Source organism: Miniopterus schreibersii (assembly GCF_964146895.1).
Source record: "Miniopterus schreibersii genome assembly, chromosome: 8".
Lineage (NCBI taxonomy): Eukaryota > Metazoa > Chordata > Mammalia > Chiroptera > Miniopteridae > Miniopterus > Miniopterus schreibersii.
The window spans coordinates 40,063,054-40,081,278 of NC_138109.1; the positions used below are offsets into that span (position 1 = coordinate 40,063,054).

An 18,225-nucleotide genomic window follows, 5' to 3' on the forward strand; every position below is an offset into this window, starting at 1 on the left:
ACTTAGAGCCAGGGGCGGAGTCAATTCCATCAAGCTGAATGGCATATACACCGCGGGGAAAGAACAAACTAGTTATTGGAGAGGCAACCACCCTGTCCACTGTGACAACCTTCATATACATAATGTTTTCATTGGACCAAAACTTTGATAAGTAAGAGTTTGACAGCACAGAGAGCTAGACCTGCTCGCACAGATACAGAAGGGTAATATTACAGTGCCCTCAAGGTCGTCATTAAGTTCCTCCTGATGGTGCCTCTGGATGTGCAAATGGATGGTGGAAGCAAAGGCTGGAAATGGCTTGATGATGAAGAACATTGAGTTCTATCTGAAAGAGTTCAGATTTCATCCTGTAGAATTAGGAAATCAAACTTGTTTTCAAACAGACTGAGATAGAAAAACAGGAAGCTGTTTAGAGTTTGCAGGAAAGGAACAACTAGGTACCTGTCTGAGTCAGTTCAGGAGACCAGCTGACACTGAGGGCTGAGGGGTGCTAAACCCCCTTCTTTGCTCTTTCCATCGATGATTTTACTGAATGCTCACAAGAAACGCCGGAGAAATTCTCTCTCTTAGTTTTATAGGTGAGGAAACAGGAGTGGAGGGGTTAGGAAATTTTCCCAGTGTCGCACAGCTCATAAGTCACAGTGCCAGAGCGTTTTCACCCAGGCCAGGTGAGTCCAGAGCCTGTGCTCTTAATCATGATACTACATGACTAAATATCCAGAGACACATAGGGCAACGTTGAATCATGAGGCTTTGTTATAGCTGGGACTTTGCTTCCCTGAAATATCACTACCTCGGTTCTCTCTTCCCGTTAACTATCCTTTTACTTTCTTCGCTGACTCCTCTTAGCTAGGAATTGGTTTCTGCTCTTTCTTTTCTAAACACTTAATTACTCTTTTGGAGTTTGTTTTCCCTAATGGCATCATCTATCAACCTTTATGTTGATTTGACCCAAATCTCTTATTTCCAGTCTCAATTTCTCAACCACACTCCTAAAGGTCACCACCTAAAACCTGTGTTTAAAATTAAACTCATATTTTACTTCAGTTTCTCTAGACACTTTCTATTAATAGCAAAACTAACTGGTCTTCCGGGCTTTAGGAGAATATTTGACCCTCACATTCCTTCACCTTTCACACCCTATCAGGCAACCAGTCCAGCCAGTTCTTTACCAGGGATTCTTCTCCTCCCCTTCTTAATCTTTGCTCTCTGTATCTCTTGCCTGAATTATTACGTTTTGTTTCTTAACTTGTCCCCCAGCATTTAATTTCCCATAGAATCCACCCTGCATACTAATGCCAGGAAAAACTCTTACATACTGATTTCATAATTTGCTTGCCTTATTGGAAAACTTCTGATTGCTCTCTATCACCTAATAAATCAAGATTACTGAGTCAACTCTAATCCGTTCTCTGCCTAAATCTGAAGACCCTGCACTGCCCAGTTTCCCTTATTTTATCAAATTCCAACGCCTCTGGAATTGGAACTCTCCACTCTAGTCGATTATCTTGTTACCGTCCTCTCTTTCCCCAGCATCCTCTGTGTGCACACATGCACACACCGTGCTCCTTCCCATCTGAGCTATTTATTGCTAATAATGTTTCCCTGGCCTAAAATGCTTCTTTACTTGGTTCCAGGGCCACATCCCACTTGACTCTTTCCCTAATGCCTCCCAAACAAAGTTGTATCTCCCTATTTTGACTTTTTCTGCTTACTGCCATTGCCAAGTAAGTATCTGTCATTATAGTCTCCAAATGTCCATGTTAAATGATGTAACACTTTGTGATGTTAACATGTAAAGCTATTCTATTTACTAGTTCAGGTAGACATCTTATTTTCCCCAATAATGGGGTCTGATGTTCAGTTTAAAATCATGTCTTCTACTTTTTCATATTCGTAATGCTCAATAAAGTCCTGTTCCTGGTTGAAACTATAAACATATGTATTTTTTATACTGCACATATCCCTGTAAACTTAGCAGTTTATCTGAATGGCAGTAAAATCGTTACTGTCCTCTTATGTTAAGGGGCTGTTTCCTTTACAGAAGTGAAAATGCAAATATTCCCAAATGTTTAAGACATTCTGCTCTGTATACTCAAACTATACTAACGTTATACCTTTTAGGGCAATATTTTTAATTATTCTGGGGGAAGAAAAGAAAGCCCCCGAAGGCCAACAGTTTGAAATTGAACAGGACACTGTTGGGAAGGGGGAGGGTCAGGGGTCGTAGTCAAACAGACAAAAAACAATGGAGACGATTGTGCCTGAAGATGGTGTATTTTTTTTCACGAGACAGTGTGTTGACAGTTTCCTTCCTCTTGGGTCATTGTTGTCTGCTAAATGATCTGTGACAGCAAATTGATCACAAGCTTTTTCATGCAGGAGATATAATGCAGCCTTTCATTTTGTTACCTCCGTTGCCAAATGCCGAAACGTTTCTTTGGGAAATTAATGTTAGTTTAGTATATCATTTAGTAGTGGAAAGCACTGCATGGAGCTCTGGAAGCAATAATAGCAGTGATTAATTTATCTCCACCAAGTTTCAGATTTCTACTTACGTGCGATTGCAAAAGCAATAACACATTTGAAAAATGTTAGTCTTAAAGTGAGGTGTCTGCAATTATCATTTAAATAAATTAATGTGTTAACACATTTAGATATTGCCCCATTTGTTTTAAAAATTGAATCAAATGTTTACCTTAAGGCACCTATAAAAATTAATGCTGGTAGACTTGTTCTAACGGAAAAGTTACTTCTTCCTCCAAAGAGCTAGGAACTTAAAATGGAACACAGACAAGTTCTTTTACATTTGATGTTGAAACACCTAAGCCAGTCAATTGGTGATTTCATATATCTGAAAAATATCCCAACGTTTTGTTTGTAGAATGTTGAGAATCTCTGCACTCAAAAGGTTTGTAGGAAAAGAAAAAAATTGGAAAGGTAGTTCTTTAAGAGACTATTTCACAGTTCCTGTTTAATACTTTATAACAACCTTTGCTTTCCCATTAGGACATAGTAATGTTAGCACAGGAAAGGGAAAATGCAGGCAGGAATAGTAGAAGAGAGTTGTTTCCTCTTTAAAAATGTCCAAATTCGGTGTCAAAATTAAACTAGTCTCAATTCTGGTGTTTCATTTCTCCTCATAATAAAAAAGAAATAAAGGTGATTTTACTAAAATATGGCCTAGAAATTTAAGAAAATTACTTATTGTAGAAAGAACATGTATAGGTATGATCCTGTCCTTAAAGTTCTTTTTTAGTTAGCAATGAATGGCAGGTAACTTAAACCTGTATTTTTCTTTTTATAATATACACACAGGTGCACATTTACATCTACTATTGAAAAATTATTTGGACTGCTTTTCTTTTTTGTAATTTGTGTGTATTAGTGGAGGAATTAATGTGTTAGATTTGTCAGAAACTGCAAATCAGTTTAATGCTTTGTGACAAGATATTGTTATATGAAGCAGTCCACTCTGATAATTTTAAAAAGAAAACTTGCAAACTACTCATTGTCTGATTTTAATTTATATTTTCAGGTCAATTAAAATTTCATTTGACGATTACTTCAAGACCTGGTCTGAAATAGCTACATCAAAAGCTGCAGAATGTTACAGGACTCCATGTAAGGTGGCCTAGTCTTACCCTGTGTCCTTTCTGTGTATATTAACCTCTTAATTATTCTCAGCTTGTCTTGCTCTAAAAGACTAATTGACATATATTTGCAATTTGAAGGTGATAAACTTCTCTGTTTGCTCTATATGCTAATCATCAACTTAATTTAGTTCCTCTTTTGTATAGCACTTTGGACTGAAGTCTGATTAAAAGCTGGAAGGAAAGATAGGCAATTGGAGGAATAAAAGATGAAGTTCTCAGTCTTATGAGGTTTACTTTACTCCCTTCACCCCAGAAAGAAGCCTTCATAGCTGGAGGAACCTTTTTGATTCTAAACACTATTCATCCAAAAAGCCAGAGGAAGTAGTAAGTAGAAAGACAGAAAAGGGGAAAAAAACCTAAAAGCAACCATATAAACTTAGGACTTTCAATTATATCAACTTAAGGCAAAATTGGTTGCCATCATACATGAGGAATTAAAAAGTGAGGGGAGAGCTGGACAACTTTTGTTTCCCATTTAATCAAATCTTTAGAGTACTATTTCATTATCTGGGTCAAAGTAGGTTATCCAGTCTACACACTCTTACCGCACTGTGATTCTGCTTCAGCTGTTCTGCCGAGTGGTGCATTCTGAAGTTCCCTGTGACTTCCTAATTCCCAGATTCAGTGACTGTTTCTTTTAGTCTTTATGTTGCACTCTCATCAGCTGTGCTGTCCTTGTATTAGATGACACCATGTATGCATCTATGGTTCTCCTCCTCCCTCACATAGTGATCCTCTGCCTCTTTCCTTAGAAAAACTTCCTTGTTCAGCCCCCTCTACCCATTTTCTCTAAGAGCCCTCACCCACCACCCTGGTCTTCATTAGCCTGCCTTCCAGTAATTCCTGAAGCCACGTCACTAGCCAGGCCCCCTCCTGGATTCCGCATGCATGTTTACAACTGAGCATTGAGCATCTCACCTACATGTGTTCAGGAATCTTATACTTAAGATGTCCCAAAGGACATTCATTATCTTGCCCTAAAGACCTTTTCCTTTATTACCTCTCTTGGTTAGTGTAGATCACCATTATTGCATTTACTTGCCTGAACTAGAATCACAGAAGTTTCCTAGACCTGTTTACCTCCCTCATTAAGCCCTGTTGATTTTATCTCCTACAACATCATGAATGTTTTCCCTCCACTTCACCCCACCACCACTGCCTTAATTTGTGGTATCATCAAATTTCATCTCATCATTGTGATGGTCTCATAATTGGTTTCAATAGAACAAAATATTGCACGCATAAAAATTTCCAGTCTTATGGCACAAATTACAGCGAAAAGTAGTACTAAGCTTAAATATAAAAAAGTAAGTTAGATCTTTCAGGATGTTGGTTATTAATTATTTTGTGAATTAACATTACCTTCCTCACTCACTCACGGATTAGTGGTTAAGAAAAATAACTTAAGGTGCTTTAAGAAACACAGTCTTGCCCTGGCTGGTGTGGCTCAGTTGGTTGAGCACTGTCCTGTACACTGAAAGGTCACCAGTTCAATTCCTGGACCCAGACTGTATGGGAGGCAACTGATCGACGTTTTCTCTCTCACATTGATATTTCTCTCTGTTTCCCCCTCCCTCCCTCACTGTCTAAAACCAATTGTGTGTGTGTGTGTGTGTGCGCGCGCGCGCGTGTGTATAAAAGAAGCACAGTCTTTAGTAACTCTACCCATATAAAGATTTTTATTATTTTTGATACCAGGCTACGTGATGTTTACTTCATTTCAGAGATTAGTGGTTGGGTGCTACTTAGTTCATTCAGCAAACATATCTTGAGTGCCTACTATGTGTGAGGCACTGAGGAGCTCAGGTGCACTCCAGTAGGTAGTAACCCTTAACAAACACGGTGTTGAGAGGCAGTTGGCACATTCAGGGAATGACTCAGCGTCCAACACCATCAACCAAAAACCAAACAGATTGGTAGAGGATGGCGCTTTATGGAATAACAGGTAAATTAGAGAGAGGTATTTGGAGACTCCAAACTGCTAGGAAAAATAAAACAATCGAAGCACATGCCAAAACTTGGAAATTATTGTCTTGCAGTAAAGATCAATTAAAAATGGAAGGATAATGAAGCACCACTGACTGCAGTTTCTTCTTCAAAAGTATCTGATATCAAACTGTCTAGAGTGCCTGTCACTAGCCTAGCATGTGATTCACTCCTCTTTGTGAAGCAATAGCTGGGAATGGTTACCTTTAGCCCAGTAGAATTTCTGAGACTTTGATTCCAGCTCTTGATGCAGTATTTTATCATCACTCTGCCTCTTCTTCCCCCAGGGATTTGTTATAAGAATGTTTCAAGAGCTTCCCTTCAATAATAACCAGCACTTAATTAAAAAAAAAAAAAAAAAGTAAATCTTACATCTGCTGCTGGCCATTTTGTCTTTGGATAATTCAGTTGGATGAGATCCAATACTATTTTTTTTAACGGCCTAATTTCCTGGCAATAATAAAGACGAAGCTTTTAGATTATAGAATGATTCTTCAACTACTCAGAAATAAAAGGGAAACTTCTAATAACTTCATTTTTCGCAGTTACATTCTTATCACTGGAAATAGTGTTAAGCTCTTATGCATATTTTTAAAAGCCTTTTATGAATAGTGATGAGTGGTTATATTTCGATTTTGGGTAATAACTCCTTTCCATACCTTTGCACTACTAATCTATCAGTAGTCATGTGTGACATAATAATAGTAAGCTTATTCTTGTCTAGCACAGTTTACAGAGTGTACTCTGTAGTATGTTTTTTAATCATCCCAATGTTATTCTTTTATTTATCAACCAATATTTATTAAACATCTAATAAATGTCATGCACAGTGGTATATCAATGCTATAAGCTAGGCATTATTATTATAACTCTGTTTTATAAATGAGAAAACCAAGACTCAAGGGAAGCTAAGTAATTTACCTAAGGTCACACATGTAAGAGAGAATATCACATATTGGTAAAGAGTATAAATTTTGGAGCCAGATTGCTGAGGTTTAATCCTGGCTCTGCCATTTACTAGCTGTGTGACCTTGGTAAGTGTCTTAACCTCTCTGTGTCCCAGTTCCTTCATCTATAAGATAAGGATATTACAGTACCTATCTCATAGGTTGAAGTACTTACAGCAGCACCTAGCACCTATGAGTGTTCTATAAGTGTGGTTATTATTAATTAGTACAAATAGACTGTGGCCCAAGGAGTTGAACCAGATCCTCTGGCTCCACTATACTGCTTTTATAATATGATATAAAATGTTTATCTCTTTATAGCCTGAGATTTATTTTTTAATTGAATTTAGTGGGGTTACACTGACTAATAAAATTATATAGGTTTAAGGAGTACAATTCTATATAGCCTGAAATTTAAATTCAAACTCTGAAGAATATGTAGTACATTTTTTAATAACTATAATTATTAGTTCATAATCATAGGCAATCATATGGGAAAATGTATGGATGATCCACTGTTCTCTGTCCATCACTATAGAATAGCAAATTAAAAGTCTGGCAGAGAACAAACCACTACATCTGGTTGTGGGCAACAGCACCTTAACGACAGAATATGATCCCCATAAGGAAATGTTTATGTTAGAGGAAAATAATTCCTTCAGACCAGTGTACCCTGTAATATCGAGCGGAGGCTTCCTGATGTTTGCTGTCATCAAGACAGACCAAACAGCCTGAAGCATCCTGGGGATGCTTGCTTTCACCCTAGGAGACTTTCATTCTTTGAGTCTTTGAGCCAGAAATAAGGGCAAGTGTCTCCAAACTGCATTTAGATGCAAGAGGCAGTGTCATCTAATTCCCATGCGTGGTTCTAAGTCTTGACTGCTCATTAGAACCACCAGAGGAGCTTGTAAAAATTCCCATGGAAAGGGCACACCCCCAGACCAATTCCATCAAGATCTCTGGGGGCAAGGCCACGCAGCAGTAGCTTTTAAAGCTCCCAGATGATTACAATGTGCAACCAAGTTTGGAAAGGCTCTAGCGGGAAGAGCATGATGTCAGAATATCGAGACTCCTTAGCCCTGTGCTAGTTGGCTACATACAGTTAAGTGAATTTAGGTTGGACATTTAACACTTTGTACCTCATTTCTCATTTCTATTCATTGACAAAAGTGTGCCACTCTTATTTTAAGTTGCTCTATGGTTGGTATAAGATAATATATGTGAAGATAAAACCAGCTAAGGCAAATTGGTGCTATTATATTTTTTTGGACATTGCTAGTCCCATTAGTGGGAAATTTTTTTTTTTTTTTTTAATCAACCTATATGAATGTTGGACAAGAGGTGTGTCGTGGCAAAAACAGAGCAGGAGTGATTCCTGGTAATCCTTGGAAGGGAAGGAAGGAGAACCATGTTATGGAGTCAATAGAGGATGATTTCCTACCACAGACTATAAGACTGCGGCAAAGGCAAGATCCGGGGTGATGGGGGAGTTTCAACTCCAAGAACTTGTGACAGGATTTTACTGGCCCTGTCTTCTTGCTCACTCTCCTGTGCCCCACGCGCTCTCTCTTTCCTGGTCTTCATTCTCCCAGTACTCCTCTCCAGGCAACACTGTTTATTGGGCATCTGCTATCTCTAGGCAGCCGACTGTGTGCTGGAGACGGGAAGATAAGGATCAGGATAAGCATTGTGAGGGGTTTACAGTCAAGTGGTCGGAGACAGATACGTGAAAAATTATAGGGATAAAGTAGGAAGTGTTAAAAGATTGTAAAAATGCTGTTACTTTTTCAAAAATCTCTCAGATAGTAAAGAAAGTAATGAAGAAAATAAGTCAGTGTGATATTCAATGAATGGTACTGGTCAGGAAAAATGACCATGCCATTTGGGGTTTCATCATATATAAGAAAGAGACTGCCGTACATATTCAAATAGAAAATGTAGGAAAGGCAAGTTCAAAAAATTAAGGGACGATATAAATTATGCTTGATTAGAAACTTCAGATTTTTGTCTGACTTATAATAGTCCCAATGGGAAGACATTACTCAACCTTTTGTTTGTTCATCTGTAAAGTGGGTATTGTAATGGTAACCACTGCATTCGTACTTTACAAGTGCCCAGCATTTAGTAAGAACTCTATTAATATTAGTTACTATAATCATCCGAAGGAAATAATGAGACCTCACTAAGAACTCTTGGGAGCTCAGATTTCCTTTTTTAGTAGAAGAGAGGAGTATATATCCAAATACCAATAAAAACAGTATTAATAAAATCTATAAGAATATGTATATGTGCTTGTGTATGTTTGAAGCAAGAAAAGAAATTCAAGGATAGGAACATTGCTAGTGAAAATCATGTAATATTAATAGAGGAAAACTATTCAGTTTAGATGTGTTTTTTTCATCAATGACAAATTTCATCAGGCAAGAAGGAAGTACCAGATACCAGCAAGACTGGTTGAAACATCTAGTTGGTTAAATAGTTCAAGACTGTAAACCTAGGACAATTTTTAAAAAATGGAGATGAAAGATGATAGATAGATAGATAGATAGATAGATAATGTATATATGTGTATTTGATCTGGCTTAATCACATTTCATGTAAAAACTACCAGTGCCTTAAGCATAATAGATGTCAATAAATTTTATGTGAATTTGAAGGCGTAAGTTTTATAATTAACCACAAACGTATGAGCCAGTGGTGTAATGTGATTTCCAGAAAATACTAATGCAGATCCGAGGTGACTGATAGAAGTGTAGCACACAGACTGAGGGAGGTAGCAAGTCAGTTGCATCTTTGCTACTCAAATGAAACCAAGATCCTGAGCCGGTTCTGGATACAAACTTGAATAGGAACATCAACAAATTTCATTGCCAGGATGGTAAGGATGGTTGGGTATCTAGAAAATCATGTCTTAAGAAACACTTGTAGGAACTGAGGCTGCCCTGAGAGCAATGTCCAAATATTAGAAGAGCTCTCTCCCATGGGGAGGAACAAACTCACTCAGTACTGCTCCAGAGGTCAGAACTAGGACCGGTGGAAACTCGGCACTCAGACTAAGGAAGGACACCGTGACCTACTGTCTGTCGATGGAGCAGGCAGTCCCCCAGCAACGAAGAGGAGAGCCTTTTGTTGTCGGCAAAGGATTCATTTACAAACTGGATGATCATCTGTTGCATATTCTTTGGGAAAGGCCAAGACCTGTAATGTCACTTCGAACACCAAGATTTTACTTTTGCTACTTGAAGTGCTAAGTTAGAGTTTTGTTAAACTATGGTGTCTGTAGTTTCTGTAGGAGTTATTTTAACACCCTCTTCATCACTATAAATGATACATAAACAAATGTCATTATAATGAAAAGTTTTGAAGTCACAATCTACTTATTTCAAACTATTCAATATTACCAAGTTCAAATAAAAGGAAGAATTATGGAAAGTGAGCATTATCACATGACTTGAAGTATATAGTGTACATTGTTGCTACATATCAACTTAATGAGAGGTGGATTATTTTAAACTTTGAACTGTTATTAAAGAATGCATACATAGCTCCTTTTCTGTACTCTCATTTCAGTGCTTGAAGATCCAAGTTTTATTGGACAGTATCATAAATGGAAGAAAATGGAGCTAAAACATCAGAAAGAATGGAATTTAAAGTAAGTAATTTGAAGGGTCTGGAATATATTATTCTATTAACTTGAAAATATTGGCTATTCCACTTTCTACTATCTAACTGAACCATCAGAAGAAACCCTTTGGAAAGAACTTATACTTTTCTCTAAACATAACAAAAATAAGAAATATCATTTTTTTCCCTTTCATATGAATCCGGGTGGGAAACATCTTTGCTACGTATCGGCTGCCAAAAAACGGATATAGGACCTGAGCCATGGTGCAGGATTCTCACAGTACCCTCCCTGTTAATTCCCATTCCCATTCCCCTTATCAACATGATTTAGAAATAGGGAAAAATCCCATCCTGTTTATGTATCATCAGATAGCTTTCCATCCTTCTCATAGTTCCAAATATTTTTCCTCTGCCACTGATTTCTCACTCAGGAAGCAAATATATCACATCTAATGAGGAAGTCTATAGTAAAATGCAGAAATAAATGAAAGTATCTAGAGAAATCGTTGGCTCTCAGACCGCATTAAGGAAGGGGTCTCCATCGCACCTGGGGCTCGGCTTCTAAAGGCAGTTGTTTTGCTTCGTGGTGCTGGAGCAGAGACTTCATCTCAGCCCGGCGAGTTTGCAGTAGCCATTCATCCTGGTGGGTTTATTTCAGAGTACTGAGTGTGCTTGCTACCACCAAGCTCGGGGAGTGAAAGATCCCACTTTATTTGCATTTACCTCATTTTTTTTTTTTTTTAGCTCTTTGACTTGTTAGCAACGCGACATCTTTTCTAGGTGGAAATACAAAGTTAGTAAACATAATGTGCAGTATGTTGAATTTGTGGAGGAGCTGAGGTTCTTAAAATATACTTTTCTACCCTTTCACGGCAGAGTTCAGGTTGGGTTTCTCAGCAGGATATTCTTTTTCCAGTTGACGCCTGCAACAGCTCCTCCCGTGAGCCTAAGTGGAGAAAAGCATTCAATGCTTTTCTGCGTTCAGAATAAGTTACAGGCAGTAGAAAAGTTTTTATTAAGCAGAATTTGAAATGCACGTGTGGTGTTTTTCTTGAAGGCACGTTTTAAGTTTCATTTAGAGCTAGAGAAACATACTTAGAACATAAGGTTAATTTCTCTGTGGCTTCCTTTTTTATTTCCTGTAGCAGCCCTGCGTTGTTTTATTTGTTTGATCACGCGTTCGTTATGTAATGCCAGCATCCCACAGAACCCCCACATTTAGAAAAAGTAGGACCATGTCATTTTCAACTTATCCATCCACTTCTACATATGGCTGAAATAATTGCGAGCTGTTTGAGTGCTAGAACATTTTTCCAAATACATTATTTTGAAGTTACAGGTCAAATTATCATGTGTGTGGTGACCCTGTCAGAATAAAACTCTCACACCTTATGCCATCTGGTGGCTGATGAGAATATATTTAGATCAGATGATATTTGCTGCTTTTCTGTTTTGGAGATGATTATTAAAAAAAAAAAATACTAAATAAGGTTTTTAAAAGATATATTACCTTTATCTGTATAATTTTATTGTGGCATAAATATTTGAGTATGCAAAAAATCTAAAGTATGGTGGAATCAACTTCTTTTCAGATAATCATTAAGAGTCTCATATTCATCAAAATACATGAGGTACAATAAAGTGATCAGTTCATAGAGACTTAAGTAGAAAATGTTTGGGCATCTATGCAAGTGAGTAACTGGTCCATACAGGACCATACCACCATGCATCTTTCTGTTTTTGTTTGAAAATGCTTTTCTTACATTGGAATTTCCTATTAAAAACAAAACAGAAAATGCAAATTGAGACTCTTTCATCTGTACAACATTAAGGAAAAAGAGAGGCCTATCTTTCCTGCCTCTTAGCCCTCCTCCTACTGTCCTCCCATCCCCTCATCAATCAAGACCCAATTCTTAAGCCACACTAAATTCTCTTTCCTATTATTTGGGGACATAAGATCTTTTCACCACTTTGTGCCTTCTGCCTGGGATGTCTTGCCCAGCTGGGTCCTTGCTGGTGGTCTAGAGTTAGGATCTGGTCTGAGTGAAAAAGCGGAGTGTGGAGTGCTTCAGTGCAGGGGTGCTGGAGCCAGACTGCCTGGATTGGATCCTGGCGCTGCCAGCTACCCGCTCTGGGACCTTGGGCAAGTTATCTGAATTCTTTGTGCCTCAGTTTCCTTCTCTGTTAAATGGCAGTAATTACTGTACCTACTACCTCCCATGGAGACTGTGAAGATGAATTAATATATGTAAAATGCTTCAAACTGTATCTGGAACATAGTTAAGTACTCATAGTTTCTCTCTTATTTATGCTCTTCCTACTGTGGCCCTGGTTTCCGATTTCAGATGGGAAATCTCTGGAGGCAGCATGGGGAAACACGGGCTTTAGAGTCAGACAGATCGGGGAGAAATTCTTCCCACAGTGAGCTTGTTTCCTTATCTGCTCGATACAGATGACGTGACCTACCTTGCGAAGTTGTTTTGCATTTGATCTCTTGAATGAGATCATCTATATAAAATCATGCAGTGTTGACATATGTACATTCAATAAATATTAGTTCCTGGGATGGGGATGGGGAAGGGGTGATAAAAGCCCATGCCCACCAGCTTTTCAAATAAAAATAGTCTGTCAGAATCACGTAGAAATTGTAAAATTTTCTCAGGTTAGGAAAGGATACCTGTCACGACCACCTTTATTTTAGTCCCATTATATGTACAGTTTTTCGTGTGTTGTTTTTTGTTTTATTGTTTCCCTTTCCCACTTCACCTTCTCTTCTGCCTGGCAAAGTATTTCACAAACATGGCACAAAGATCCAGCTCAATCGTCTCTTGGTGAGAGGGTCCCTGGCATCCTCTCCCTCCGAGGCACTCTGTCCCTAGCTCTTTCAGCCCCGGCAGCGTGGGCGTGGGGTGGCGTCTCAAGAAGAGAGACCAGGGCAGGGCGATCCTGGAGCTTCGTATTCCCTGAACTTCGCACAGTACCTGGCCAGCTACTAGGCGCTCGGCTCGGTTGGTGTCTGTGCAATGACGCACACTTAATGTGTACCTTGTTTCCTCACTCAAGGGGATTAAATGTGAGGACAGTTAATTTTCAGAGAAATAAAATGTAGGTGCTGACTTCTATGAAGGCCCATTCTAATGCAGAGGTTTTGCTTCTACTTAGGGAACTCTAAGGATGCAGTCATAGAAGAGTGATTGAAAACTGGAAATATAAATGACTGTCATGAATATTTTATGCAAATTCTTAAGTTCCACACACGTTTTTAGTTAGTATTAATAGGAACCCATTGTCATTACCAGCAGCTCGTAAATATTCATGAACCGATCATTTGGTTTGGTGCTCATTGCTAAGGGTTTTTGTTTTTTCTTTCCTATTGCCTTGTCTGTCTTTTGGTTAGTCGTGCAGATGCTTTATTCCATCCAAGACATGAGAAGAATATGAACCTAGAATCTAATCAGTAGCTCATATTAATTTTTCCTGGAGAAATAGTGAAAGACAAAATCAGAAAGTAATGCAAGCTGTTTTTTTTTAATTTTACTTATGCACATATAAAACTACTTTTATGTCATGATCTATAGCTAATGATCGCTTATGTGGTAATGGAAAGATTTATACCGGTAGTATAAGCTTTGTCAGCCAGAAAGTTATCTAAATAAAAGTGATCGATTCTGGAGAAGTTTTACATTCTGTGTAGCTTAGAAAAGAATATTGCTCATGTTCATCCATAAGGAGGTACAGAGGGAACAGGAACTAACATGGCAAAGCACCTACTGTGTGCCGGGTATTCTCCCTTTGTTTACTAATGTAATACATACTGGTCATGCTGTGGAGTTGACAGTTATACCTCTATGTGTACACACATATCTCTAAGTGTAACTCCCATCATATCCATCAGCCTTCTTCAAAGCCTACACTCCAAGTCAAAGCACGTTCTTTGTTATACAGTCACAGTTTAAGACAAGGTTCTTAGCCTCTCTTTTCAACTGATCTGTCACCCCTGCATTTTCTCTACAGAAGTTCTGTGAAAATAGAGGCAGCTCTTATATGTAGTTTATTAATGAGGGAAACATGAGGCACAAAGAGATTAACCAACGTGCCTGAAGTTATTGATAAGCACATATTTAAAAACAAAAAGTAAATTATTTCCATCTGCCTTTTAATATGTGCTTATTTAAAAACTTAACATTTTCAGCCCTAGCCGGTTTAGTTCAGTGGTTAGAGTGTCAGCCCTTGAACTGAAGGATCTTGGGTTCAGTTCTGGTCAAGGGCATGTACTTTGGTTGCAGGCTTCATCCCCTGCCCTGGTTGGAGCGCGTGCAGGGGACAGACAATCGATGTCTCTCTCACATCGATGTTTCTCTCTCTCCCTTCTACTCTCTCTGAAAAGCAATGGAAAAAATATCCTCAGAAGTGGATTAAAAAAAAAAAAGCTTAAAAATTTCAGGTAAGTATAAAAATGTTGCTTATCCAATTACAAGCACAAATCGAGTCTACCTTCTATGAAAAAGTTTTGTGAGGTGTTTTGTTTTGTTTTGGGTCAATCTCACCATCTATTATTAAACAATATTACTTCCTTTCTCCTATATATAAAAAATTAACATGTACTATAACAAATACCAGCATAAAACTTCCTTATATTTATAAAATATACTCTAGACTTAGTTTTATATTTTCTAAATTAAGGATGTAATGTATATTATTTCTAAGTTCCTGCAGTATCTGACTGTGTTTCAACGTACAAAAATATGTGATCTTCCTTTAGCATAACTATGTTTGATTCCCTTTTCTGCAGTTATATAGAAAACATTTATCCTGAGTACATTAATTTAAGGTATGTTTGTGCTATTTGTGCTGTTCTCTGAAGAGTTATTGACGTTAAACATTGTTTTGATAGGTTTGAATAATTATATATTTAATGCATTTTTATAGCTTCAACATGCATTTTTCAAAAAAAATTCTCTTTATTGTTGAAAGTGTTACAGATGTCCCCTTTCTTCCCCATTGACCCCTTTCTACCCCACACTGCCTCCCCACCACCACCTCCCGCCCCTAATGTATTTTTAAGAAAGAAGGCTAGCTTTTTTATTCCCCAAACCTTGAGTGCCATCTAGTGGTAAAAAAGAGAATTGGCATTAGAATGAGCATTGGAAGTGATCCCCTGAAAATAATAGACATGGAAAAAATACAGACAAAGGGGGAAGAATCTCTTCTTAAAAATAAAATAATTTCTTCCAAGCAACTGCTTAGTCTCTGCTTGGATGTTTTTAGAGAAAAGTTCAGCACTTCAGGAAGCATTCAAATAGCTCACATCCTCCTTATTTTTAGCTTAAATGTAACACCTTATGATGCTCAGCCATCCAGGTTTCTTTCATATATAAGATTTTCACTGAACACCTACTATGTACTTTTACATTTGCCTGCAAAACATCCAGAAAATAAGAAACTATTTTCATTTTATAAGGAAGGAGTACAGAAATTGTGTGTGTGTGTATTAAATTCCTTAAGGTTACACACTCAGTGACAGAGCTGAAATTAAAATATACACTGCCAGATGCTACAATCCACACATTTTTTTATTAGATCCAGCATCAGCTCAGACACTGAAAACCCAGGAATGTTTTTGGATATGGGTAAAAGACATGATTCAAGGGACACTGTTGGGGGGGGGGAAGTATCACCACTTGTCCTTGGGAGCAACACATATAAGGCTCTTCTGTTGTGTGAAATTGCTCTGTAAGTCTCAGAAAATAGGTATCATGTCTTTCTCCCACCTCCCCTCAAGTTTTCTCTTTTTCTGAATAAACATACTTAAAAAAAGGGTTCTTGGAGCTGGTCCCAGTGAATGTGCGTGGAGGCTTCCCTACACCTACAAGCAATTCTCAGACGCTAGCACAGTGTCCAAGAATTCAGCTCAGTTCTAGCACTGTCTACCCGGAGATAGTGCCCGATTCCACAGGTAAAGGGCTCAGTCCCACAAGACCACTGTCTCCACTTCAAGTGCCAGTTTCAAACCCAGGTTTTTACCTGCACTTCTGACTGACTGGCTGTAATTTAGACATTCCCACAACCCCCCCTCAGATTTGATTCATTTGCTAGAACAGCACACACAACTCAAGAAAACCTTTTTCCTCCCTAGATTGTAGATTTATTACAAAGGATATTAAAGGATATGAATCAATAGCCAAATGAAAAGATACATAGGATGAGGTCCCGAAAGGAGGAGCCTCTGTCCTTGTGGAGCTTGGTTGGGGCCCACCCCAGTGGCACGCAGAAGCACTATATTCCCTTATGTGGAAGCTCTCTGGGAAAAAATAAAAGAACCTGTGAGCTGTCCTTATTTGGGGTTTTATGGAAGTTTCATTATGTCTTCATGATTGGCTAAGTCATTGGCCATTAGAGATGGATTCAACCTCCAGCCCCTTCCTCCCCCTCAGAAATCAGGGGGAAAGACTGAAAGTTCCAATCTACAAACCACATGGTTGACTCTTACTGGTAACCAGCCCCCACCCTTGGGTGGGATCCAAAAGTCACCTCATTAACCTCATAACAAGAGACACCATTGTTGCTGTCATCACTTAGGTAATTCCAAGGGGGTTGGGAGCTCTGTGCCAGAAATGGGGACAAAGACCAAATATATTATTATTAGAAGTCACAGTATCACACACACCAAGTTCTTTCAACTGCTTTTCAAAATGAATTCCATATTCTTTATTGTTCCCCACTATGGATATAATTCATTTCATCAATTCTCCTCTCAGAATGTAGCCCCAAGACTTTACCATAGCTTTCTGGTTATAGCACAGAATCTGGTGGGGCCTCTTATATTATAAACACCAGGGCTTCTGGCTGCTTTCCCCTTCATCTCTCCTCAAAAAGAGGAGTTTGATACCAAGTCAAAGACATTACTGGACTTTTTTTTTTTTAAAGATAATTGCTCCTTTAATAGTGCTCCCACTCTAAACACTCTTTTGAGGGGTTTTTCTGTCTCTTTCTCTCCCTCTCCCCCATGACTTCCCCCTCAACAGCCCACCCCATTCCCCCTTTCCTCTCCATGGCCACAGAAATACAATCCATGCATTGGCTTAGGCTTGGTCTGAGCAGGGTGAGAGTGAGGATGGTTCTGGTTCCCCAGAGGCGTATTAGATTGTGTTCTACCAAAAGGAGGAACCAGAAGGAAGCCAAGAAGTTCCCTTAGAACTTGTTACAGAAAGTCAGATTACTGGATGTAAAGATACAATAAGTTTTATTACTCTCATAACGTACATAAAGCTATATTTTCAAAACATGGCAATTTACATTGCTACCAAAGTTATTGAGAATTTAAAATGAACACACATTAGGGTTTTTTGTTTTATTTTTTAACTTAATAATTATGGCATCTTCCTTTATAGGCATTTAATTTGCATTTCTTTAGTGATACTAAACACATTGGTTTTTAGTTATAATGACAAATGTTTGAATGAAAAAGGAAATGTTAGTCTTACAGTTTTTGAAAACATTTATCAGTGGGAGAGAAAAGATATGTGAAGTTATGTTATTTTCTCAAGTCATGTTTGTTCTGAGGGAAATAAGATTCTAATGACTTTTTTTTTCCTACACACACACACAGGGCTCACAGAGGTCTAGAAATAGTTTGTGTTCTGCTGGGTAGAGTGGCAAGACCTCTTAATTCAAGAATTCAAGGGACATTGGATAGAGACTACTTACCTTAGTAGTGGGGCTGTGTTATCCCCCAAATAAAAGCTGTTCTATACCCATAAGAAAGCTCAAACACAAGTCTTGAAGATACCAAACTGATTTGCAAGATACTAGCTGCATCTTGTTCAGTAGAACAAAAACTAGAACAATGGACAGCCGTATTTAAAGGAATATAACAAAATTCAGCACCCCAAAAATAAAATTTACAGTATCCTTCATTCAATTAAAAATAGCTGGTCATGTAAATAAGCAGGAAAATATAACCCATAACCAAATGAAAACTCTATCATATACATAGATCCATAAATGATAGA

At 38.2% G+C, this 18,225-nt stretch overlaps 1 protein-coding gene across 2 annotated transcripts in view; it reads left to right on the forward strand.

Annotated features, from left to right (window-relative positions):
• Positions 1 to 18,225, forward strand: part of UBE2U (ubiquitin conjugating enzyme E2 U) — a 51,850-nt gene that overhangs the window by 25,018 nt on the left and 8,607 nt on the right. Inside the window, exons 7-9 of one of the 2 annotated variants that reach the window (XM_081144836.1) lie at positions 3,539 to 3,624; positions 10,160 to 10,241; positions 14,601 to 14,657. In XM_081144836.1, the coding sequence (XP_081000962.1) occupies positions 3,539 to 3,624; positions 10,160 to 10,241; positions 14,601 to 14,657 (225 nt within the window). The remainder of the gene's footprint in view (positions 1 to 3,538; positions 3,625 to 10,159; positions 10,242 to 14,600; positions 14,658 to 18,225) is intronic. The other variant, XM_081144837.1, reaches the window with a different exon arrangement.